The sequence below is a fragment of the Misgurnus anguillicaudatus genome, chromosome 5, assembly GCF_027580225.2.
Source record: "Misgurnus anguillicaudatus chromosome 5, ASM2758022v2, whole genome shotgun sequence".
NCBI lineage: Eukaryota > Metazoa > Chordata > Actinopteri > Cypriniformes > Cobitidae > Misgurnus > Misgurnus anguillicaudatus.
In genome coordinates this window covers 18,251,558-18,278,022 of record NC_073341.2, presented here as the reverse complement: position 1 = coordinate 18,278,022, position 26,465 = coordinate 18,251,558, and the positions used below count along the sequence as shown (strand labels likewise).

Sequence of the window (26,465 nt, the reverse complement as noted above, 5' to 3'; positions counted from 1 at the left end):
CAGAGTGGGATCTGAGGATGATTCATGTACGCACACTTGCAGGTGATGTGTGATTTATAAAGGGAACATTGCTTGGTTTTATAATTCTTAATATTTTTGGCGTGTGCCATTTTTGGCTTTTCTGCGTACATAGACTTTTAGTAAGGATCCTCCACACAGTTTTATAAATGAGGCCCCTGGTCTCTGTATTAAAAGACAGTGCTGTGGTTGGATACTGCAGATTAAGGGCCAGTATTATCCCCTTCTGACATCACAAGGGGAGCCAAATTTTAATGACCTATTTTAACACATGATCGGAGAGAATGTTTTACCAAAACTAAGTTCCTGGGTTGAGCTTTTTTCACATTCTAGGTTAAAGAAGCACTGGGGACCCAAGTATAGCATTTAAAAATGGAAAAGACAGATTTTCATGGTATGTCCCCTTTAAATTTAATGCATTTTGTTTAATGAAAAATAAGTTCCTAAACATATGTTTATGGTAATGTCTACTGTATTGAGAGTGAGGAGCTGTCGTCATGGTACAGAGCCCCTCCCCCTTTCCGCCATGTTGGCAGGATTCCGGCGGCAGAACATGATTGTTTACGTGTGTTCTTAGCTCCGTAGTAGAGTAGTTTTTCGCAATTCTACACTGTTTTACCATGCCTCGCAGTTACTGCTGCGTTAAAAACTGCTCCAGTACCTCACATGATATATATGGAAAACATACGAACAATGGAATACAGTTTTTTAGGTTACCGAAATGAAGACACCATTATGCATAACAAAGACATCTCAAGCAATGGCATATTTGCATTAAAAATGTCATAATTGAACGAACGACACTTGCAATTGTCATAAACATGCATAAAACATCCTTTATATTCATGACATGTGTCATGTCCTAATAATTATGAAGGTTTTATGTCAGTCTTATGCACACCCCTTCAAGTAAAGTGTTACCCACACTGTTAATGGCTTTAATCTTTAATCATTTACCTCTTGCAATCACACATATAACGACCATAGGCACTTTGCAGCCCACAACACAAAAACCTGGTAAAGTTACAACAGTGGCATTGGGCTAAAATCAAATTACAACTAAATACCTAAATATTCTACATCACAACATGTTGGAAACGTTTGTGTACATTGGACATCTCGTGTTTAGAAACCGTCGCAGTTAATTACTTTGTCATTTTGGTCAAGAAGTGTCGGCTAAATGCATTGTAATTACAATACACAAACGCGTGTGAAGAAACTTAAGTTACCTTTGCCAGTACAACGCTGTTTGTGAGCTTGTTCCTGTAAGGTCCCTTTCTTTAGCCTTATCTTTTTGCATTGCTTTATTCCTTTTTCTTTATCGTATTTGTAGATCGTCTCTGTCCTGCCGAAATAATAAATTAAGAGCTTTGGAAGTCGCGCCTCTGTGAAGTTGCCTCTGGCAACCGACAGCGTCTCCTACCATCATGGCCGACCGGCCCAAACTCCGCCCAAATCGGCACGTGACTCCTCACTCTCAATTGACTGCAACACTTTTGATATGAAAAGCGCCGTTTTTGTCCTCCGGGTGGCGCACGATTCCATTAAACCTTGATCATGCTTGGTGTTCAGTTACATTTGTTTGAAGTAAAGTCTACTGAACTCCCTAGTGGTTACATATTTACTTGCCAGCAAAATACACTTCAGTAACATGTTATGCTGCAAGATACTTTAGTTAGCCCCACAATCTGGTTCTAAACAAACTTTCTATAGTTTTGGGGTGGGTATCTATTACTAAAGTATGCCGATAACACATAAAATGTGTTTATTTAGTGTTAAAAAATGGCCTTAAGTACTCTCATAAATCCATCTAAACTTTTTGGCAAATTCTGACTTGACTAAACTCAAAAACACTTATGGAAAATTGTATTAATATCCATTTGTACTTAATACCCTTTGTGAATATTGCACTCAGTCCTCTCAAACGTTCTTACACAATACAAGAGTCACATTTTGTATATTTTTATTTTATCATTCTTAATTTAAAGTACCTGACCATAAAGTTGTGAGACTGCTAGAAAGAAGCCATTGCACCACATGCTGCAGCCAATTAATAATGAAGTTTTGTTTCCCAGACCTGGTGTGCAGACTAATTTACCCACCATTAAATGTGGCATTAAAATGGCAAAGATTAGCAGCTTATATGTTCACATAAAAGGATTCACTGAAGTTACAATACCAAAAATGTGTTGCATTTCCATTTTCATTAGCAAAGCCCTGTACAAATGCAAACTCCCAGGAAATAACACACAAAACTTAAATCACATGTCAAAATGTTTGGAGTACCAGTTAATCTTTCCAGTTTATGTGGCTGAAGCCAGTACTCTCAACCATACAGTATCCTTTAGTGGCAGATTACAGGTTTAAAGGACACAAGTATGCATAATTATCCATATAATACAAATCCTATTAAGCAACAGCTGTATAGCAAAATATATAAGATATATATACACACAGATTTATACATTCAAACATGCAAAGGCAGCGATCCCAAAAACTCTGCAGATTAAAGCTATATACTTGGAAACAGACATGCTTCACCGAAGGATGTTCCTGTATTTGAGAACTAGTCAAGTGTCCAAATTTTCTCTTAATTAGAAAAAAAAACAGATATAATTTGTATAATCTATATGTATAATCTAACAAACCAAAATTTGTAAAATGATTTGCTTACTTGTTGAAAAATGAAAGATGTTTGTAATTTTGTTATATAATGCATATAATGTAAGTGTACATTGAAATGCTTTTTAGGACCACTGTATCTCACAAATAGGCAGAAAAATGTCTTCTCTCCTCAATAGGCTTTATGCCCAGCTGCACCACTTCCTGAATATCAGCCAGTTGTTTCCTGTCTGCCACCACCGGACAAACTGATCAATCCAGGCGTGCCCGACCTCAGTAGTCACAACAACAATAATCAGACACACCTGGATTAATCAGCCCGTCCAACAATGGCAGACAGGAAACAAGGAGCTGGCTGAAGTTCAGGAAGTAGTGCAGCTGGGCATAAAGCCTATTATATTATACCTTTACTGTAAATGTGCAAAAACCAAATATGCTACTCCACACAAGACAATCCGTGTAAACAACTTTTACCAGTGTATTTTTTTTTTACAAAAATTCTGCATAGACCTTTCTAAAGAAAATGCATCTGTAAAATATAATTTTGTATTTACACACTCAAAACATGCAATAAAATATGTAGAATATTTTGCAAGCCATTTCTGTCTTCGTACTAAAAGTAAAATAATTCTATCTAAATAGCATTATTTTAGGTTTTAATTAGGGATGCACCAATACAAAAAATATGTACCGATACTGTATACTACTTAGAATGACATCTACTAATACTAATAGATAGATAGTTTTTACTTTTTACTTCTAGTTTTAAATTGTGTCATGAAATCCTAAAAGTGCAGAGCATAAAAAGTGCAATTCTGTTGTCACTTTGACCTAATTCAAGATAATCACGCAGGATGAGTTTTGATGCGTTTATCTGCCACAATCTAAAAAAATCGAACCCATCTGAGTTATTTTAAACCCAGCACTAGGTCAAAAAGGCACAAACCCACCTGCTAGGTTGTACTTAACCAATGGTGGGTTGTTTTAACCTCAAAACCCATTGTTGGGTCAATTAGAAAAATGTTCTAGGTTAACCCAACAACTGGGTTTGGCACTTTTTGATCCAACGCAATAACATTTTTACAGTGCATGATATAATCCGCCCAGATCATCTGCTATTTTTAACAATCGGCCATTATGTAAGGTATAATGTATAGGCAGCCGGTTACAGAAATAGTAACGCAGAGGATCTTGTATGACACTGATAGGGAATATATTGCGCAATAAAAAACCGACTGCCTGTACACTATCCCGCTTACTACTCGGCTATTTAACTCATAAGTTAGGTAAGGAATATTAAAATATTATTATTTGCTACTTTTTAATGAATGCAGACCTTCCGCAAGGAAACCCCATTTATTTTTGGTTTTAAGATAAGACTGCTTTCAAATGTTACAAACAGGCTATTTAGATAAATCATTTGTAAATATAATGTCATATATGTTATTAAAAGACATTTATATTTAATTGTGGTTAACATTCAACTTTACCTTTTTTGCTTTGCAGCATCTGGGTTACCGTGTGTTATTAGTTTTCAGCTGTTGTTATCTGGGAATAACAACCTGCAAATGTTGCAACTGGCCAATCAGAATCAAGCATTCCAACGAGCCATATAATAAAAATTTTGAACCAAATGTAAATATCAATTTATAACCAAATGCATTGCTTTCATCTTTTAGTTTCACTTCTCTCATTTAAGGGTACAGAAAATAAAACCATCATATTAAGGTCTTGGTGCATTGGAAAAAAACAGGAAGAAATTTTGTATCACAATACTTGATGTACTGAAACACATAAAAAAGGCAGCATGTATCATTTTGTAACGAAAATATTTTGACACTATATTTATAAAATCCTTAATGTGCACTACCTAGTGTGCATTCACTGATGATAACGGTCCTTATAATTGTAAAGCATACTAGGCAAAATGTACTGAAGAGGGCTGCATGCTAGTGGCCTCGCCCCTGTGATCCAGCTCATTCTGCAGGCGTGTGATGTTGGACAAAGCCTCCAGCACCTGGAACTGCCGGTCTGTTTTGTGGCTCACTAGAGAACGGTAGAAATGCACTGCGAAAACAATAAACACCAAAGCGAAGGGTACCATGATAACGGTAGAGGTGATCGCTGCAGCTTCCCCTGGGCTTACATCCGAATCGGTTTCATTTGGATGAATTTTACTTTTGTTTTTCAGTGGAAGAAACTTCACCCAGCAGATAAGGACCACCTCGGCCAGAAAGAGGAGGGTGCCGATAACGGTGGAGAAAGCCCAGGCCAGCTCGATATAGAGGTGCATCTGCTCGTGTGGCGACTCTTTGATGGAGTTGAGGTTGTGGACGTTGCTGACGGCCTCCAGGTTGGGCAGGATGCACGTGCTGATCATCAGAGCAAAGAGATGGACGGCGACCAGAACGGTCGTGCAGGCGCTGAAGGCGATCAGTAAGCCAGGGGGATATTCACAATCTTCCTCTAACTGGGCCTCCACCATCGCCACCTAAAAACACATAAGCAAGGTCAGAGGAAACTGAATACAAGGAACAGTGGGGCCTTTAAAGAGGACACAAATGCTCGATCTCAGAAACTCCCTTACAATGTTTAAACCTGTAACCTTTGCGTCTGCAGCTCAAATCATTAACCATGCAGAAACCACAAAACACACCCAACAGAACAAGTTTTAGTTGTTCAATACCTTTGCTTGGTCACGTTTAACAGATCACACACGCAACATTCAAAAGCAGATCAGCAAAAAAATGTGTGTCAGAGAAAATGACTAGGCTTCTGAAAATCCCTAAATCAATTCTTTATGTGCATGCTTTACTTCAGGGAGGGCTTGAACGATTATCACCGTAAACGTAGTCTGTTATGTGAATATGAACTAATCAGAAAGAAAACATGTGTAACAGTATATTGGATCCATGCATTACATGTTGGTCTTAAAGTGACAGCAGGTTACTAATCAATAGCGGACTGAATTGAAATCGATTTGGAAACATATACAAAATAATTCATTGCCAAATTGGTTGCCTTTAGAAGAAATGCCTATAAATAGCCTTCAGAAGAAATGCAGTTTCCTTCACCCATTTATATTTCCTGTGAGGTAAAGTACTGCAAAAGTCCCTTGTCTCATAATAACCACAGAACAATCAATGTCTGAAATATTACAGCTTTCACCCATTTATCTAAACATAAAAAGACACCTACAAGCAGAACAGCAAAAATTTCTTCCTCAAAAGCTACTTCCACAGGAAAAGGATTTTGCATAGGGTTTGCAAGAATTGAAGTTCGCAAAGACGCAATAATGTTTTTTAACCGCTGTCAGCGCATTATGCTTACATTCTTACTTCATGGGCTTTACTGTGCAATGGCCCACAAATGATGTTTCTCACTTAACACTGTCAAAGGAAGGATATTTCCTGTTGAAATGATGGTAAACGGAAACCTGCCACTGTGATGATACTGAACTTAAAAACCTTTAGTTAATGCTAAAAATACATTTACTACAGTTTTTGTAAAATATCTGATTCCCTTCAGTGTATTTTGTTTTAGACTTGCTCATGTATTTATTTACTTTGAAAATAAATACATTTTATTGTAGTAATACTGTTGGCTGTGCCTGTAGCTTACTTGGTAAAGCATAACAAAGGTCATGGCCATGGGTTTGATCCCCAAGAACACAACCACTGATAAATAAATCTACCTTGAATGCACTTCAATGCTTTGGGTGAATGCATCTGCCAAATGCATAAATGTAAATGTAAAATATAAGTAACAGGAACTTTGCATTTTGATGGAAAGTAAGAACTATAACAGAACAATTAACATAGCAAAACAATGTATTTAAGCTTTTACTGTAAAGGAATTTAGGATAACCCAATAATACCCTCTATTCATTCTCCATACGCTTGGCTTATCCAGATATTTTGGGGTCTTTGATAGCTATAGTCAGACTTCCTGGGTAACCTTGAACACCATGAACCCTGAAGCAGTTCATCACAGACCCAATAACCGTAATAATGGATTATCAACCACAAAAAAAACATCCTAAATGTGCTGTCTAGTTTAAGAGCACTGCGCTGAATGACAGACAAAGTCCACTCCCTGTTTTTTATATTCATGACAGGTGTCGTTTGCACAAAGTTAGTAGTTGTGTACGACTTCATTTGGTGCTGCGCAGACCGGTCTGCTCATGACTCAAGTACCGCGAGAGCGATTCGAAAACTAGGCTTTCCAATCGCTCTCGCGGTACTTTGTCGTCATACGCCGATCGGTCTGCCCAGCACCGCTTGAAGTCGCACATACTTTTTTCATGCGTTGTTATAAGTGCGGCAACAAAACGTCGCATGGTTTCAAAACAATGCAAGTTTCTTGTTCAAATAAGAAGTAAGACGCAAACTCACCATAGCGAATCCGGAGAGCAGAGCAGAGGTCCGGCTGGTCGCTTTGAGTTTAGCTCGACTCAAGTAAAGTTTTCTCCATGACAGCGCTTGAAGTGAATGCTCGTTCAAACTCATCGCTTTTTCACGTCAAAAGTTTCTTCAAATATCCTTGTTTTGGAGTCTAAGGTCGTCTTGTCCGCCTTTATTACCCTTTGTATGTTCGCTGGCTCCGCTTAAACCGATGTGACATGCTCAGTCCAAATAACTAACTTGTGATTCGCGGTTCGGTAACGCTGCTCTTCCATGAGAAACTACAGACCGGGCTACCCACAATGCACCGGTGCAACTCACTGCCCAGTTGAAGCTTTGTGGGTTTTGCAGTCCTAAATCATTTTTAGCATTTAGGAGTGATTTGAAATGTTAGTTTGGGTGTTTTCATATTTCTTTGCTATGAATTATGATATTACACGTGCACGTGCACACTTATTTCATTTGAAAGCTTAATTCACGACCAAGGTGAGCCACGCGTTGCCTAAAATAATCCTTGAAACCGTCAGCTCATGATGAATATTTTACTACTAATGTTTACTAAGTTAACTGTTTTGTTTTCCAACAGGTGCACGGTCTAAAGTGTTTACTTTTCAGGGATCTACAGGGTGAATGAGTAAGGTAAGTTTGCTGTGTGTTTAATGTGTTTGTTATAGTAGTTTCAGTTGGTTTTAGATACGGAAACTGTTTTATTTATATGTTAATGTTTCAGTTAAAATTAAACATAGCTGCTTAGTAACCATAACTGGTATTTGCTGTAAGACCATAATAACCACAGGCCAAACCATGGATGGGTTCATGTTTTGTTGGTTAAATAATAATATAACTGTAGTTTCTATAAAACAAACAAAGCTTTTTATTATTTATTAAAAAGTAAATATTCAACAACTTCAATAGTTGTCATTGATTCCTTTACTCCAATAAAGCATTAGTTTGCTTGAAATGTATAGCATTTCTACACAAAAAGTTACAACAATTACTGTTACTATAGATTTAAAACTATATTATATTTTCTTCAGGAATTAATTTCAATTGATGTCCTTGACATATTGACATTGCACGGCAGGGCAGATTTATAAGGCTGTGTAGTTTAACAGAGATGGTATAGAGCAGATATGTTAACTATTTATAAAGTTGATTTAATTTATTATATAATTTAATTTAAGATAAATTATAAAATTATTTAAATAGTTGCATTTTGGTGCAGACAGCATCTAACCAAATGAAATCATACCCAAAATTGCTTTTTCACAAAATGGAAGCTTATTCAACCAAAGGCCACCTCTTTAAATTAGACTTGAGACAAATAAATATCCCTCTAAATGTGACACATTCATCATTTAAATCCATAGCCTACAATCACTGTGGTATGATGCCTGCATACACTGAAGAAAACAAACAAACTAGACTGAATCAATCAAACCCAGATGAACTTCCTGTCTTTGAGGAAGCCAGACCCCCTGAATCACTCACAGAGCAGGACCTTGCCTTCACATGGTAGAGATAGTCCTTTGTGTGCAGCGGTACACCCTCCCCCCTCAATCTCCCACCCAGACCCACAGTACAATGTGTGCTCTTTTGTAGGCAAGCCTGTAACTGGACGCCAGGTGGTCTCTGATTGGCTGAGCTAAGGCCCCATCTCCCCCATCTTCTTTTTCTGGTGCATATGCATGAGATAGCAGACTGGTGTGTGCCTGTGCAGCTGCCTGTTCTAGACAGGAAAAGAGAGGGGGAGAAAAACGGAGCGAGACATTTGGGAAGGTTCGAAAAAGAGGAATAGAGAAAAAAGCCTACTGGATTTGGAGGGTTAGCCATGCGTATGTTTTGTTTGTCTGGCTGGATATGAGATCAAACCATCATGGCCATGTCACTGAGCGCGGACGAGGAGGATTACGACTCGGACACAGCCGAACAGGTCAGTGCGTTCTCTCTCTCTCTATCTCTACCCATACACGCTCACGCAAACAATTAGCTGCCTTCTCAGGTTGCCTTCCTTGAACCAGCATGCCTTGAAAATGTCGGCATGTGTCTTCTCCACCAATGCCACTAGTCTTTTTACTATCCGTTGAGGCAGTGTTTTGGGTTTTGTCTATTGCAGTAGTTTGATGGGGGTAAGAAAACACTGCTTTCTACACTACTGAGCTTTTCTTTTATTGTTTGTCTGCACCGAGAGATCAGTCTATGAGTCATGAATGACTCCTTCAGAATTGTTTGATGTTTAAGAAAAACAACATCCCATTGCAATATATTCTTTAAGAAACCTTTTTTATTGTGCCTTTATTTGGTAATTTATCTTCTTTGTCTGGTTTTAAGATCGTCAGTCTTAGCAATATTGGGAGAACAAAAATGAAGTAGTTTTTTTTTTTTTTGGGTAAGATATTATTATGCTGTTAGGAGTCGAAATGGCAAGAGGTGTAGGATTAAAGTTTCCTTGAAGCAGCATGACTAAACGTGTTGCCCCCAATTTTCTTCCCATAATGCACTGCTACTCAAACCTGATTTATAGGAAATATAACTTTATGTTTGGCTTGTTGTTACTTATAAAGAAATTCTCAACTCAAAGTATTTAATATAGTTTTTCTACTGCATCCATTTTAAAGATTGAAGATTAGTATAAATTAAGTTACTTTGGTATAGTCAGGTTTTTTAATATGTATGTACATATTTTCACGACAGACTGGTGTGTATTTAAATTATGAGCGGGCGCTAAAACTAAATGAGTGTACACATGGTGGGCTGTGTTAAGTACACAAATACAAAGTGGAAGTCACAGTGAAATAGAAGCCAAAGGCACTCATCAAAACACAAATAATGCATGCAAATTAAAATGTCCTAATCCTTGTAGTAGTACAACTTGCTTTTTATCACAAAAGCAGTTTCTTAAAAGACTGGGGGAGGGGGAGAGCAAAGTATAGGGGAGACAATAGAAGACCCCGGCTCCTCTTAAGGTGTCCCACTGTTTAAATTTGTCACTTACCAATCTGTAAGTCAGAAATGGACATTTACTTAGACTCCAAGCATACTTGACCCAACATGTATATCCCAAATGTTTTGACTTGCTCATTGCACTCAATTGCATCAAGCTTAGGGAGTCAATATGATTAATTTCCCACCCAGATCACCTAAAGTTCAACGTTGTCACTGACTTGTTGGCTCACACAGGCGGGAATTTTACTTTTTTGCTGGATTTGTTGAATTGAGGCCTTATAATTCAAGTCTATAGAGCCTTGTGACATATGACAGCCGTGTAAACGTGCCAAAAATTAGACACAAGCTCTCACTGATGCCTATGAGTATACAAATTCACACCCACTTATACATCAGATCACATTGTATGCGTTCATTGGTATTTACACGAAGATACACACAGGTAATACAACATAAGTGAGTGTATAAAAGAAAGGAGACACACTGGATTGACTAGTACAGTAACTTGTATAGTATACACTGGTTTACTTCTGTGACTAAGGCTGATTTACTGGGTTACCTGAATGGTGTCTTGCTATCAAGTGTTAGTAAAGGTCCCTAGCAGTGTTTTGTCGAGGCCAACTCGAGTCTTGAGTTAATACCAAGACAAGCGTTCAAGTGTCGAGTCCGAGTCGAGACCGAGTCCAGATAAAGCTGGAGGTGAACTCTTGACTTGGCCTCGACACTTGATCTCTGGTCTTGGTCTTGATTTGGACTCGACACTTGAATGCTGGTCTTGGGCCCTGTCCCAAATGGCGCACTTCATGGGGACTTTTGGTCTAGTGGCCTCAAATTGCACGTGCTTGCTTAGTCTACGAGTCCGTAGGGTGTCCCATCTGTCATTTTTACGCTCCCAAGTCTGCTCATCAGTGCCCCCTTGCACTCTTGATGCGGTTTTCGGCAAAGCCCGCACTGCTCCTTGCGAGGAAGTCCTTGCGAAAGAGCAATCAGACGATGGATGGGAGGAGTTCACATTGATGGGCAACTTCTCTTACTATTTCTGATGTGTCACTCAACTTTGTCCCAAAATACAACTCTGGTGCGCCCTCATGGACTTGCATCAAGGGTTCTTAAGGTTTGCACTACATGATGTCATCAAAGTATGGCCTCTAAAGGGGATCGCACACTGGCCGCACAGCTCAGTGCCGCACCGTTCTAAAAAAATTGAACACATTGTTTTCTATGAGTATATGCACACCAGCGCCGCCAGGTTGCGCCTGTCCGCGCCTCCCAGCTGTGACTCAGGAAGTTGCTCAAATCCCTGTCGCGCCACACACATAGTTTAACATTAAATAACATCATATTTGTCCCAAATCATTAACGATTAACATTGGCTGCTAACGTATATTTTGCATTTTGAAGTAGATGCTATCTGACGAAGCTCGCGCTATTTAATGTGCACTTCCGGTTTACAATACCTCCAAGTTGTCCTAGACACGACGCGGCGCTGTGCGACGCTGAGCTGCGGGGCCGGTGTGTGACCCCCTTAAGGAGTGTGCCATTTGAGGACATGGCCTTGGTCTTGACCCGAACTCAAGTTGGACTCACTAGGTCCCTATATTAAGTAATTATTCTACAACAAAATATAGGGAGGTGAAATAAGTTGTTCATGTCCTCCATGATGGATTAGTTCAGGGGTTCTCGGCTCTGGCCCTAGAGGTCCACTTTCCTGCAGAGTTTGGCTCCAGCTCCGATCAAACACACATGAGCAAGCTAATCAAAGACTTCAGGAAAACCAGAAAATTGCAGGCAGTTGAATTTGATTAGGGTTCGAGCTGGACTCTGCAGGAAGGTGGATCTCGGGGACCCGAGTTGAGAATCTCTGGATGAGTTGAACACTAGCATTTTGATAGACGAGCAGGTATTTGTAGTACCATTCCACATTCTCTCTTTGTATATAATTAATGATCTCTGGGACTTCCTGGTACTTCACTGCACCTGCTGATGTGAGGGTGCAGTGTTGTGGTCAGATCTCAGGGCTGGTTGTTGGTTCAAGCCTACCACGGAGCCATCGTTGAGCATTTGAGTAAAGCATGTAAGCTCATGTTGCTCCAGGTGGACCTATTGTTGTTATAAGCGAAGCTATTCTATATTATTTTTTATTCGGATGGCACACCCTGCACTGATTTACTGTTTATGTCTATGTTGCAGTACAAGAATAAGTGGAGGACCTCTATATGAACTGACCATGTGCTTTAGGCTGCTCTCATGAGTTTCATGAGCCCAACCGTTGTATATTAAAAAAGGAGATTACATTTACAACAACAAGAAAAACAATAAAGTGATTCATTTCATGTAAAGCAATAATATGAGAAGTGCAATACTAAGTTACAAAGTTTCACATGTAGGTGGGGTGGCTGTATGACAGCTGATAGAAATTGGCAAAGATGCAGCGTTGGTCTGTTTTGAAATGTATATCTCGTAATGGCTTCCTCACTTAAACAAGGAGAGTTGAGGTCACAGCTGTGATGTTTCAATCCAAAGCACAAATACACTGTTGTGCTCTGAAGCATTCCTATAGACTGCAGTCTGTATTGCTTTGCAGATCCTTAAAATTGTTAATGAAACGGGAAATAAGTGCATTCTAGTTGTTTTGTTGGGATGGATAATGTGATATGAATGTAGGATATTGAGTCTTGTACATCAGTATTTGTGACCCTGGACCACAAGACCAGTCATAAGGAGCATGGCTGTATTTTGCAGCAATAGCCAAAAAAATACATCGTATGGGTCAAAATTATCGATTTTAATGCCAAAAATCTGTATATTAAGTAAAGATCATGTTCCATGAAAATATTTTGTAAATTTCCTATCATGAATATATCAAAAAATGTATTATCATTAGTAATATGAGTTGCTAAGGACTTTATTTGGACAACTTTAAAAGCGATTTTCTCAATATTTAGGTTTTTTGCACCCTCAGATTCCAAATTTTCAAATAGTTGTGTCTCGGCCAAATATTGCCATATACTAACGAACCATACATCAAAAGAAAGCTTATTTATAGCTTTCAGATGTATATATCTAAAAAAAATACCATTATGGCTGGTCCAGGGTTACATTTGTTTCTAGGCTTGACTGTGATGGATTAGGCTCCGTGTCAAAAACAGCACATGATGATGAATTATGACACTATTGATTTCCTGCTGTATGATTTATTTAATAACATTGTCTTGAACCATTGTGTTGAATTTTCTGCATGTTTTATTCCCTCTATGGAAAGATCTCCAACAAAATGTTTTTTTTTTCTAAATATAATGTTTAATATAATCATCAACCACTTCCCTCTTCTGAGCCAATTACGTCTCGAAGAGGACAATTTCTACACGGTTTCCTTTCCACCAGTCAGCAAGAACTGCTTTGTTGCCATGGTTACACTGCAGAAGGACAGACTTCCAATGCTGCACTGCAGTTTTGTGCATGCGTTGTACTGTATTCATTATCTGAGCTGGGAGGAAAGATAACAACAGCACTATTTGACAAGGAGAAAAATCAAATGAAGACGGTTGTAGTGATTTTGGTGAGGGGGTCACTGTAAAGATTGTATATATGCTCAAATATTATATGTACGTCATTATCTGGTACCACTGTCAATCAGTTCAGCTAACTAACACACATATTTTGTAGAGAAACTACACAGTAAATAATGTTGCAAGCTCGATTTAAATGCATATGAAGCATGTTGCACTAACTGGTAGACCATTTATGATACTTTAGGTACTGACATACATGTGACTACAAACGTAACATCAATACTGCTCTATTTTTGGAAGCTGATCTCATGTTTTACAAGAAGAAATCAACTGCAACAGAGAAATCAACAGCGATGTTATGAGGCTGTTTGCTTGAATCCATTATTTGTGCTGCTTATTGCATTTGAGAGCAAGTGCAAGAGTCCAAATATCAGAGCAGGATAATGTAATCAAGTCCTTAAATAGATTATATTCAATAGTACAGCTGCATCAGCATTGCAAGAACGGTGCGCAGTGAAGTTAGGAGGCGCTAAACAAATCTCAAGGTGAAAGAATAATGATTACTACAAGCATAAATCTTAGAAGATTTTATAGATTTTGAGACGTGGTGAATACATCATACGTTAGTCTTATACAATAGTACAGGGGTGGGTAAATATACAATATAAGACTAAGAGAGGCATGTAAGGGCTGTATGCATAGATTGAGGTTATTATAGCACTCAACACACCATTTTTATACCTCAGCTGATCAGGTGTTAACCAGGTGACTGTGACTTTGGTAATGGTATGTAATACTATGCAGTATATAGTATTAATATACAGTATATAAAAAGCAGTATTTCACCTGAGTAATATGTATTTGATACTTCCAATATGAACAAAACCCAGATGACCTTCTGCATCTGCTGAGATTTTGAAGTTTGCAACCATTAGACACTTTAGTTGGTTCCCATTAGTGGTTTCCTTTCTGTTTAAAATTAAACTTGTTTAAGAATGACTACATTGTTTTCGTGCTTGTTGCTAGTATGTCAGTTTCCAAATATATAAACATGAAAGCTGAAGTATGCCTACACTTGGTTGTTTCAACCCATAGTTGGGTAAAATACAGTATATACAAACCAAGCCAAGCCAGAAACTGTTCATATTTGCCTCAACCATTGGTTGATACAACCCCCAGTATGGGTTAATTCAAACCCAAACAATTGGCTTTGTCACGTCATTTTACCCAACCATGAGTTGAAACAACCCAGCAATATGTTGGAGTTTAGGAAATGTAATCTTGGTACACAGCTGCAGTGCACACCCAATGATTGACATTTTAGTAATTAGTCAAATAAAGTTTCTAAGACATTTTCAGTTGTTTTTGCTATAGTTTAGTGTTTGGATTAAATAGTATTTTTGCATTATAAGGGATCTACACGGCTATATACTTTATAATAGTTTTGAAATATTAAGTTTTTCCTCCATATCTGTTTCTATTAGCAACGGCTACCCAACCGGCCAAAATCCAAAATGGCTACATCAACAGCGACGACTCCAGCATCAGCCAGTTCTTCATCCACTTCGACAGCGGTCAAGTTGCCATCCAACCGGACCTCCTCTGGAGCCCGACGCAGACGCACTCGGTGTCGAAAGTGTGAGGCGTGCGTCCGGACGGAATGTGGAGAGTGTCACTTCTGTAAGGACATGAAGAAGTTTGGAGGACCTGGTCGCATGAAACAGTCCTGCATTATGAGACAGTGTATAGCGGTAAGAAACCCAGGAACTCAGACAGACGAGAAGTTTAATGAAGTGAAGAGTCATAGAGTTGGTTTAATAGTGCAGAGAATTAAATGGTAAAAATATGCATTATGAGTAGTACAAGGTAGTAAGAAAAACTAAACTATACAAACTCTATAGACGTGCGAAGTAAAATACAATATCGCTTAAACGTTTAGAAACACTTTAGTCTTTACTTGTATTTTTTCCACATCTTAGAAGTACTGTAAACTCATCAAAACTACATATTTAAGCATCTTCAAAGTAGCCACATACTCTTGCCATTTTATTATTATTTATGATTTTTAAACAATACTGAAAGTATTTTAGTTTTCGAAAAAAATTAATATGTAATAAAAAATTATAATAATTTCACACATTTAAAGGGTCCATATTATGCCCATGTTGACAAGATGTAACATAAGGGTGTTTTCACATATAGTTCATTTGAAAAGAACCAAACCCAGCTAACTTAAAGTGGAACCAGAAAAGGAACTAGCCGAATGTGACCTCAGTCCTTTTGGTGTTCACAATATAGTGGACTCAAAAGAGGACCCAGTTCTTTTTTTGGTCCTCTTCAGTACTGAAGTGATCTCAGACCTTTTCTTGTTCACATCACAACTTTATAAGAACTCAGATCCCAGCTTTCTGTTCAGCAGTTGATTTTGATACAATGTCCAAACAACACGCAAAGCGTACCGGGACCTCATTGATTTCACATATCAAAAAGAAATCGAACCACAAAAGAACCCAAAAGCGAACCGTACTCGGACCACCTCCGGATGTGGTCTGAGTTCGATTTGCTTTTGGGTCCTTTTAGGGGGGTCTGAGATCACTTGGTTTGTTCACATATACACCCTGAACTGCTCTGAAAGCGTTTGGAGGGCTCAAACAAACTAGGTGTGAAAACACCCTAAGTCTCAGGTGTGCCTAGATGTGAAGTTTTAGCCCAAAATAACCCACACATTATTTATTATACCATGTCCGAAATGCTCCCATTGTCCCTAAAAAGTGCTGTTTTCATTTGTGTACCTTTAAATGCAAAAGGCCTACTGCATTCATTTTTTAAAAAAGATCTGATTTCTCTGAATACAGTCTGGGAAAATAGTCTCTTTAGTCGCATTAGTGCTACAACGTGCTAACTAACTCTTTTAGAAAAGCTTCTGGGGTAAAATTAACCAGTCAGTCAGTGGCTGTGGGTGGTGGGCTTTGCTAGTGTGACATCACATTAAAGGAATAGTCTACTCATTTTCAATATTAAAATATGTTATTACCTTAACTAAGAATTGTTGATACATCCCTCTATCATCTGTGTGTGTGCACGTAAGCGCTGGAGCGCGCTGCGACGCTTCAATAGCATTTAGCTTAGCCCCATTCATTCAATGGTACCAATCAGAGATAAAGTTAGAAGTGACCAAACACATCAACGTTTTTTCTATTTAAGACGAGTAGTTATACGAGCAAGTTTGGTGGTACAAAATAAAACGTAGCCCTTTTTAAGCGGATTTAAAAGAGGAACTACATTGTATGGCGTAATAGCACTTTTGGGAGTACTTCGGCTCGGCGCAGTAACACCCTCCCTCTCCCATTATGAGAGTGAGAAGGGGAGCGGACTTTTCAGGTGAGTCGAAGCACTCCCAAAAGTGCTATTATGCCATAAAATATAGTTCCTCTTTTAAATCCGCTTAGAAAAGTGCTACGTAATGACTGAGTTTGATTGTATAAGATAAAGTGGGTGTTGACATGTTGATGTGCTCGTCCACAGCCTGTGTTACCGCACACAGCAGTGTGCGTGGTTTGCGGCGAGGCTGGTAAAGAAGACACACTCGACGACGAAGACGAGAAGTTCAACGCCATGCTCATGGAGTGCTCCATCTGCAATGAGATCGTCCACCCAAACTGCCTCAAGGTCACACCAGCTCAATTTTATACTTATCATATAAAACATTGTGAAGTTATTATAAAATAGTTTGCAGTTTGCACTTATTTTCTGTACAGATATAGTAAAGATTGGGTTGAAGTGTGGTAGTGGGTGTGCTGGGATAGTACATCACGCCATTTGGTTCCTCTTTAATGAGTGTTGCATTCACAAAACTTAAACACTGTGACATCTAACTTTTCAGTGCTTCTGCTATTAAACTCGAATTTCTTGTCAATACAGGTAAAAGACGCAGCTGGAGTGGTGAACGATGAGCTTCCTAACTGCTGGGAATGTCCTAAATGCAACTATGCTGGGAAGACTGGAAAAGTGAGTATTTGGGAATAGCTTTAAAATGAATTTGAATAACCAAGATGTATTGCACGAGTGGTAGAAATTGTTCAGAGACAAATAAGAGATGTTTATAAATTGTAGTTATATTATGAAAAGTGACAAGAATTTGAGTCCTCTTGCTTCTGGTTACGCAAGATATTTAATTCCTGTTTTAAGTTTCTCACTTCTTGTTTGAGTGACAAGGCCATAATGAAACTGCAGAACTAGAACTACATGCAGATTAAACGCAAATACAATGCTTTTTTACAGCGTGGTATTATTTGACCACCGACTGTCAAGCCCTAGTGGTTATTTTAAGCTCTGACGCAAGATGTTTTAAGATTTATATAGACAGTTTCAGCAGTAACAACATAAACAAGTGGTTTTGTGGTCAACACGTAACTTCCGGTAAATTTCGCTAAAAGTCCTTTTAAAGTAGTTTATTTATATAACAAGCAAAATAAACAACATGTAGATTACCTAGGAAACCAAAACATTTGTTATTTTCGACGAGGTATTTGTTTAAGAGTTTAGTTTAGCAACTAGTCAGACCATTAAAAAAACTAAAACTAGAAGTCAAGTTCTGACCAGACGCTTAATCGTGTCACCGCACGTGCGTCCAATGAAATCGTCTATACAATGTACAAAATTCCTTAAATATTTAAGTTTAATCAGTTTGAATTTAGAATTCATTATAACTTTCTGGACTAGTGGGAAGTTGCTATTTCTAAGTAAGTTATTTCTTTATTTCTTTTGATTTATAGCAACTCCTCAGTAGTCGAGAAAGTTTAAATTAATTAAGCACAACAAGGAATTTTTACAGTGTGAGTTTTATTATATTGGTAACATGCATATATCTATATACACACCATTTCAAACCTGTTGCATAATTAATGTCATTCAAAAGGTATAAAGTTGTCTTGTGTGTTTTCTTGCCACTCTCTGGCCTGCAAGCAAAAACGGGGCCCAGGGTTTAAGTACGCATCCAACCTACCAGGGTCTCTGCTGAGGGAGCAGAAAGCAGGACGTGAAGGAAGGGAGGAGGGAGACCAGACCTCCACCGGTACAGCATCCCTTAAGAGGAAGACTGAGAGGGAGGAGACTCCCAGACTGAAGAGCGAGGATCTGCCCTCACGCCTGCCCCCTCTACTGAGTCCCAGCGGCCTGCCAAGACCACGATCTGAAGTGCCCAACTTTTTGAGGAAGAAGAGGAAATTATTTGACGACGATGAAGAGGAAGAGGAGGCTACCACTAAAAAGAAGGTAACGTGCGCATATGCACACCATCAAGGTCATACGTTTCAATCCCGTGAATGCGAGTAGTGTTAAAGGGGACATAGTATGAAAATCTGACTTTTTCCATGTTTAAGTGCTATAATTGGGTCTCCCGTGCTTCTATCAACATAGAAAATGTTAAAAAGATCAACCCAGTAGCTTAGTTTTAGTAAACCATTCTCTGCAAGCATGTGGGAAAAAATGTCATTGAAATGTGGCTCCCCTTGTGATGTCAGAAGGGGATAATACCCCCCTTAATCTGCACTATTCAACCACGGCACTGCCATTTAGGGCAGAGATCAACTAATTTGCATTTAACAGGACACACCCAAAATGGCACATTTTTGCTCACACCTACAAAGTTAAAATTTTAACATGCTATAATAAATTATCTATATGGCATTTTAAGCTAGAACTTCACATATGTACTCTGGGGACACCAACGATTTATTTTACATCTTAAAAAATCTTGTGAAATGTCCTCTTTAAAATGTAATACTTGAATGCTTTACTTGTGTATGCTGTATGTAACCGGTTTAAATGACTTGAAATAACTTTCAAATAACATGATTGTTTTATAGCCTAAGAAGCTCTGGAGGCCTGAGGAGCCTTTGCTTCCCAAACTCTCTCACATGAAAACAGAAGAGGAGGAAGACAACTCCGATGAGGAGGAAGAAAAGCTGGAGAAGCGAGAACCGCCTCGCCGTTCCTTTAAGAAAGACTACAGCATGGTGAGAAAAGAGGAAGAGCAGGATGAAGATAGGCGAGAAGACCGGGATCTACCCTTCAGATCCCTAAGGCAGTATAGCAACATGAGAAAAGAGGTAAACCAGGAGGAGGACAAGGAGGAAGACGAGGAAGAGGATGAGGAAGATAGCAAACGAGGGAGAGACGGCAGTCCCACACTTAAGAACCACTCACTGTCGCTCGAGAGCGATGCATCACGGTGCAGCTCCCCAAGGGCAGGGCCCAGCAGCGAAGGCAGTGAGACTCAGGAAAAGGCACCGCGAGCCCGGGCGAAGCGGCACCGTCGCAAGCCTCCGAACAGACAGCTCAGTGCCGAGCTCAGCAAGCAGCTCAACATGGAGATTCGGCGCACCGAACACTCCCTGGCCAACGAGAACCAGCAGCCGATGAAGAGCGAACCGGAGGACAGCGAGAACGAAGAACCGAAAAGAATTGGTTTGCGGAACGGGACCACCGGGAATGGCGGAGGAGGCGAAAGGGGAGGAGGCGGAGACGGTGGAGGGGAGAGGCCGCACCTGCGAGCGAGAGAGATGAACGGATCGTCGTGGGAGCTGCGGCACTTCTATCCACCACAGATCACCCCGTTAGGCTTGAACCGAAGTTCACCTGCCATCAGGCCGCTTCCCGCTCGCTCCCCTCCCAAGTGCGTGCAGATGGAACGGCACGTGATCCGGCCGCCTCCCATCTGCCCTCCGCCCGACAGGCTGCCGCTGGCCGATGGGCGCAATCACATAGCTCCACGAGAAGCTTGGTTGGCTATCTTTAGTCACTTGAGCCATCGTGAGCTTTGTGTGTGCATGCGTGTGTGCCGGACCTGGAATCGCTGGTGAGAACACTTCAGCATGTGTTTATATTGATATTGTATCAGGCCCTGTCCCAAATGCCACCTTTACACCTTTGTTAACGTACCCTTTATTAAAGCATCTATTGATTGGATACATGGAGCTTGTCCCCCATTTAACCATAATATGACAAATAAAACCCATGGGCTTTACAGACACGCAAAGCAAGGTCACAAGAGAAGTGTGACGTTCGGGACAGCCTCTAAGTGTGGTCGTTACAATAAATTGTGTTGTATTTTTATGACTAGAATTTACTTCTTTGTATGTTTAGGTGCTGTGACAAAAGATTATGGACTTGCATTGACCTCAAGCGGTGTAAGTCCATCATCCCTCTTATGTTGAGCGGGATCATTCGCAGACAGCCCATGACTCTTGACCTGAGCTGGACCAACATCTCCAAGAAGCAATTAAGCTGGCTTATCAACCGACTACCAGGTCAGTGTTTGTGTAAGCGTGCATTTAGATCTACATCATCTATACCCATGCAGACGGCCTTAAATCTCTGTGCATGTGTTTGGACACAGGTCTGAGGGTGCTCCTCTTGTCCGGGTGTTCGTGGGTGGCCGTTTCAGCTCTCTGCACTTCCAGTTGTCCTCTACTGCGTACTTTAGATCTGCAGTGGGTTGAGGGTCTTAAAGACCCCCAGATGAGAGATCTGCTGTCTCCTCCCACTGACAACAGACCAGGTAATATACATTTATTAATGCGCACTAGCAAGTTCACGGTCACAATGTCATATTTATATGTGTCATATTTATTGTCTTTCGTAACAGGTCAAATGGACACACGCAGCAAACTAAGAAATGTCACCGACTTGCGTCTGGCTGGTCTGGACATCACCGACAGCTCTCTGCGTCTCATCATTAAAAATATGCCTTTGCTTTTACGCCTGGACTTAAGTTACTGCAATCATATCAACGATCAGTCGGTCAACCTGCTGACTGCTGCAGGGACCACTACTAGAGACTCCCTAACCGATGTCAACCTTACGGGTAAATGCACTCTTCAAAAATTCAATCACTTTTGGTCTGGCATGTTTAATACAAAGTCATTTTCGTGGATCAATGTGAACAGGGATCGTTTTGACAGCGTTGGCTTGTGTACGTGAAACTTCTTAAAATGCAAAGGCCACCAGATTTGTGGTGCGGCAGAATTGTTTGCAGTGATGTCAAAATACGAGCCTGCTGCAGACGCGTCTAAAGGGATTATGATAAAAGAGACACTCACTTTGCCAGATACTCGCTTAATTTTATGTGTAATCAGAGATTAGTGTCAAGTAAGTGTATTTTGTGAACACAAGCTTCTCTTTTATCATAAATCCTTTCGACCAGTGTGCAGCAGGCTTGTATTTTGACAAGAGGCATGATGCACATGGTTCACATGATGCAACAAACACACATTTTCAAATGACGAGCAACACACATGACACTCCGAACACATATTTTGAATTTGCGCCCCTGGGAAGAGAAGTCACCGGCCGCCACTGTTTGGGATAGAAAATTTAAAGCAACATTATGCAGTTCCCCATGTAAGATTGGCTTACGGCTCCCTCATGTGGTTGAAAAGCGCAACAGTTCCTGGTATCAGACACTTTTCTGCAAGGCAGGGGATGGGCGGGGCTGTGTGCTCCTACCTGACCACACAACTTACAGAGGGTGGTTGTAGCCATAGATATATATAAAGGCTAGATGTGTTATGGCGAAGTCTTGCCACAGGCAGCTCGCTCACTCATAGCATTGAGTTTTAATGGTGCAGGTACTTTTTAAATGACCATAACCTGCTCAATTTTCTACCAGTTTTCAAATGGTTTGGTTTCTTACAAACGTTATTAACGTGGCTATAATTCTGGATGCTTTAACATGTTTCATTAATTTTTTCGTTTTTCGAATTTTTTAGTATAAGTATGCAGTGTCATAGGTACATCTTTGACGTTTGTAACAAACCAAACCGTTTGAAAATCGGTAAAAAATTAAGCAAGTTATTGTCATTTAAAAGTACCTGCACCATTAAAACTCAATACTACGAGTGAGCGAGCTGCCTGTGGTAAAGATGGCTGCCAAATGCGGACGTTCCACTTAATTGGCCAGCAGCACGGGCGAGAAATCTAGCCTTTATACATATCTATGGTTGTGGCCGCTAGGAGGCCGCTCAGCTTGCCACAGCAGTAGAATTCGTCCAGTTAAGAGTTGTTCTTCTACCAAATTTTAGAGAAATTATTTAAAGGTCGAAAAACTACATAGTGTTGCTTTAATATTTTTTTTAACTTTTAAGGTAAACAAACATATTTGAGTGATAAGTTTAAATTCCCTGTGAACAGAAAGATCAACTTTATGTCCATATAGTGACATATTTCCGTTTGAAACGGAAAATCAAACAAGGAAAATAGTGGCTGTGGTTGTGTATTCCACTGTAAATTGATTGGATATAAAAAAAATAGTAGGCGTTTCATTCAGTTATCGAACTCGCATCAGACTGACAGGTGGGGGGCGGGGTTAACTGATGCTCCGCCTAAAGCCCGGAATACACTGCAGGATTTTTGCACTCCTATAAGATCAGACATGGATCGTTTAAACTTGGGTACAACAACAAGCATGTAGACTGTACAATGATGACACGGTCGGCTGCTTAGACGGCTGCTTCACACGTTAGCGCAGCATCACCAGCATGCGCTAGTGGTAAACAAATACCAGTACGCAGATCGTAGCAGCAAACGCACTGTGCATTGATCATGCTGAATTTCTGACACTGTTAGAAAACTATCGTAGGCCATCATAGGACGCAAGACTGGGAAAATTGGCATCTTTGAACCTCTCTCTCTCTGTCCGACATAGGACCACAGATGAAGTGCCACGATCACAGAAATTGCCACGATTGTTTCACAGTGGCAATCTTTCATCTGGGATAGCCAAAAATCGTGCAGTGTATCCCGCTTGCAGCAGTAACAACGTATACAAACGGCTTTCGTGGAACAAACGTAACTTCCGGTAAACCCCGCAAAGAATCAAATAACAACAAAGTTTCCTTTTAGAGTAGTTTATTTCTAATAAAAAGCAAAATAAACAACAAGTAGATTACTTTAGTTCAAATCATAGCTAAAGGGTATCAAAAACTACACTTAGCTAACGCTACCGCGTAAAAAGTGTACTATGTAACGTATACAATGTTATCTACAGATCGACTGCCAAACCTCTGATCAAATAGCACAACTCCATGATCGCCATCTCCCCTCGTCTTTAGGAAACCAAAACATTTGTTATTTTCTACCAGGTATTTGTTCCATAGTTCAATTTAGCCACTAGTCAGACCATTAAAGAAACAGAGACGGGAAGTAAAGTTCCGCTCAGACGTGTAGTCGCGTCACTGCACGCATCTCCTCGGCTACATACTAATTACATAAATAATGAACTATACTTCGGCCTAACTGTGGGTTCACACCAGATGCGAGGTCAACAATTCGCGCGTGTAGATTACATACAAAGTCAATGCAAAGACGCGATCAGACAGCGCGTTTGCGGCGAAAACACGCGCTAGTAATCTAGAGCGAGTAACGCGATGCCCCGCGTTTGGTGTGTACATAGCATTAAGCCGTCTAGCTGATGTCATCAGGGAAGGATCGCCACAAGAGGGCGGAAGTACATTTTCAGATTTTGATTAAAGTTTATTAGGGCACATGAATAAAAAAAAATGACCCAGATAAATAGTTTATAATGAACACTGCAATATTCTAATAAGAATTGTCAGTTTTGATTTCATGGGGACTTTTAATATGTTGCTCGTCATTAACATCACATCTCATTGGTTCTCACAATGCCTTAGACATTTTCTGTTAAACAGTTTCTTTAACACATGGAAATGGATACTCTAGTTTTAAACCGTTAATTCACGTATTCCTCTCATCTCTCTTCAGTGTGTAACAGGATCACAGATCAGTCGCTGAGCTACTTCAAACGCTGCGGAAACATCTGTCGCATTGACCTGCGCTTCTGCAAGCAGGTTAGCCGGCAGGCGTGCGAACGCTTCATCGCCGAGATGTCCGTCAGTGTTCCTTTCCAACTGAAAGAGGATAAACTGCTCCAGAAGCTCAGCTAGTTGCGCTTCACAGCACCCTCTAGTGTCTGGGAGGACAGAACACTTCAATGTAAATGATACTGTGTATCAGGTGCACTCCAGGCGCACATATTATATAAAGCACTGCATCACGAAACATTTGTAGAATTGGAGATGTAGTGTATTTAAAAGCACATAATACTGATCCTTCTGAATGGTGAATTGTGAAGATGGACACTTCATTGGACAAATTTGTTTATCTTTAAAAAGAGATTATACACGCCGAACGATTGTATTTAAAATGTGTTGTGATAGACAGTAGAGAATGCAGTGGGTATTTATATATCTATATAAACATAAAACATTCACATACTCTATGGATACCTAGAGTAAGCATGATTTGTATATTATTTAAAACCCTCCAAACAGTTTTTGTACAAAAGATGTATCAGTCGAGATTTCCATGTGATTGTATTTGGTTCATTTTTCTCTCATTTTTATATTATGTCATTTTTAAATATCTTTACTGTTTGTTTTATGTCTTTATTACTCCCATCTGATCAACGGTTTTGCAGTCGTGAGTATTGACTGCTCTCGGTTGACTTCTTAAAGTACTCGCTGTTCTATTGTCAGAGCAGATATACAGTAGGTGTGATATTTGTTCTTTCAAGGTCTATTTATAAAACAGTGCCATATTATATCTGTGTTGTGCCGCACAGTTGTAACAGGCAAGCCTTTGGCTATGTACAGTAAGTATATTTCACAGCTATGCCTGTGTGGAGTGTTGTTCTTCAGTATCTCTATTTAAAGATGTTAGACCAAACCAATTGCTGAGTTAGATGGTTGAGTATTCGTTGAATTTATTGTCTTTAATTTAATTAAAGCCATCATCATTTTTTGTAAACAATATTTGAACAAATGACAGGTCACACACAATTAAAATAATGTATTACAGATAACTCTTGTTTTGTACAGCGGTTTTTCTATGAAGCCAAAAAAGACTTGACTTTGCTGAACGCCCATTCAGTATTTGTCTATAAAAGCGAACATGTACATGCTTTATTCTTCCACAGTGATTGTTCTTGTAAAATGTTAACTGTGGTAATGACAGATGACGTATTATTGTATAAGTTTCGTCTCAGGAATGTGATTTAGAAAGCCGTTTTGATCCAAGCCACATACCTGTACCACTATAAATTAACGCACTGTTTGCCATCTAAAACACTCTAATGTACATTTGGCTATTTATATTTGTATGTAATTAAAAATGAATCATGAATTGATTTATTGTGAGGCATTATTTCACATTTTTCTTTTAGAAAATGATCATTTGGACACTAATATACAAATGTCTCATAGGTCCACTGTGTAGATTTTTAGGGGCTCAGTCCCTCCCTTTCGAAACGCATAGTGAAGCTACAATAGCCAACACATGACAAACATGTTGTCGCCTGAGATATACGCGCTTTATAAAACAAGTTTTTTGGTTTAGGACTACTATAGAAATATAAGAGCGACTTTCATATGTAATGAGACTCGCAGTGTTTGTAGATAAACGGCTCATTCTAAGGTAATAAAAACAATACCGTTTATTATGTAAGATCTTTATACACCTTTTATAATATAGTTGTGTATATTATATCAAGAGATCCTACTAAAAGTTGCACAATGCACCTTTAATGTACATAATGTCTACTTTTGTGGCCTTTAGTCCATTGTTTTGAGCCCATCTATACATTACTGTGCATATACTTTTTAATGTTTATCCCCCAATATCATCAGCATCTGACTATCAGATATCAAATCATGGCAAAGTGTACTGCTTCAATACATAAAACACAGAAAATAGCAATACCAGGGTAAATAATGTTCATATTTAAGGTACATTCAGTGGCGGCCGTGACTGCTCTTCCGAGGGGCACAAATTCAAAATATGTGTTCGGAGGGTCATGTGTTGCTTGCTTTTCAAAATGTGTGTTTGTTGCATCATGTGAACCATGTGCATCACGTGTCTTGTCAAAACAAGTGCCTGCTGCACGCGC

The 26,465-nt window shown here is 39.5% G+C and overlaps 2 protein-coding genes across 4 annotated transcripts; one reads left to right on the top strand and one right to left on the bottom strand.

Moving 5' to 3' along the window:
- Positions 1–1,964: 1,964 nt before the first annotated feature.
- orai1a (ORAI calcium release-activated calcium modulator 1a) lies at positions 1,965–7,316 on the bottom strand. Its single transcript, XM_055169213.2, has 2 exons — positions 7,035–7,316; positions 1,965–5,131 (listed from the first exon to the last, which is right to left on the bottom strand). Exons 1-2 carry the CDS (start codon positions 7,146–7,148, stop codon positions 4,559–4,561), a joined length of 687 nt encoding a protein of 228 aa, XP_055025188.2. The 5' UTR covers positions 7,149–7,316; the 3' UTR covers positions 1,965–4,558.
- Positions 7,317–7,393: 77 nt separating this feature from the next.
- On the top strand, positions 7,394–25,706 carry kdm2ba (lysine (K)-specific demethylase 2Ba). Of its 3 annotated transcripts, none has more exons than XM_055169212.2 (12): positions 7,394–7,529; positions 7,630–7,682; positions 8,646–8,976; positions 14,986–15,252; positions 17,027–17,170; positions 17,423–17,509; positions 18,467–18,775; positions 19,369–20,360; positions 20,648–20,811; positions 20,901–21,062; positions 21,150–21,368; positions 24,284–25,706. In XM_055169212.2, the coding sequence occupies exons 3-12, from the start codon at positions 8,920–8,922 to the stop codon at positions 24,463–24,465; spliced, it is 2,583 nt and encodes an 860-aa protein (XP_055025187.2). In that variant the 5' UTR covers positions 7,394–7,529; positions 7,630–7,682; positions 8,646–8,919; the 3' UTR covers positions 24,466–25,706. The 3 variants fall into 3 exon arrangements, with proteins under 3 accessions (XP_055025187.2, XP_073723765.1, XP_073723766.1); XM_073867664.1 differs by having other exon boundaries at positions 17,423–17,510; positions 18,459–18,775; XM_073867665.1 differs by lacking the exons at positions 7,394–7,529; positions 7,630–7,682 and having other exon boundaries at positions 8,536–8,976; positions 17,423–17,510; positions 18,459–18,775.
- The last annotated feature ends 759 nt before the right edge of the window (positions 25,707–26,465 follow it).

Bases quoted from the DNA above. Each gene is read 5' to 3' on its own strand.
- kdm2ba (XM_073867664.1), top strand. From the start codon at position 8,920: ATGGCCATGTCACTGAGCGCGGACGAGGAGGATTACGACTCGGACACA. The intron at 15,253-17,026 runs GTAAGAAACCCA...GCTCGTCCACAG, and splicing joins TTATGAGACAGTGTATAGCG to CCTGTGTTACCGCACACAGC. The intron at 21,369-24,283 runs GTAAATGCACTC...ATCTCTCTTCAG, and splicing joins AACCGATGTCAACCTTACGG to TGTGTAACAGGATCACAGAT.
- orai1a (XM_055169213.2), bottom strand. From the start codon at position 7,148: ATGAGTTTGAACGAGCATTCACTTCAAGCGCTGTCATGGAGAAAACTT. The intron at 5,132-7,034 runs GTGAGTTTGCGT...ATGTGTTTTTAG, and splicing joins TGCTCTCCGGATTCGCTATG to GTGGCGATGGTGGAGGCCCA.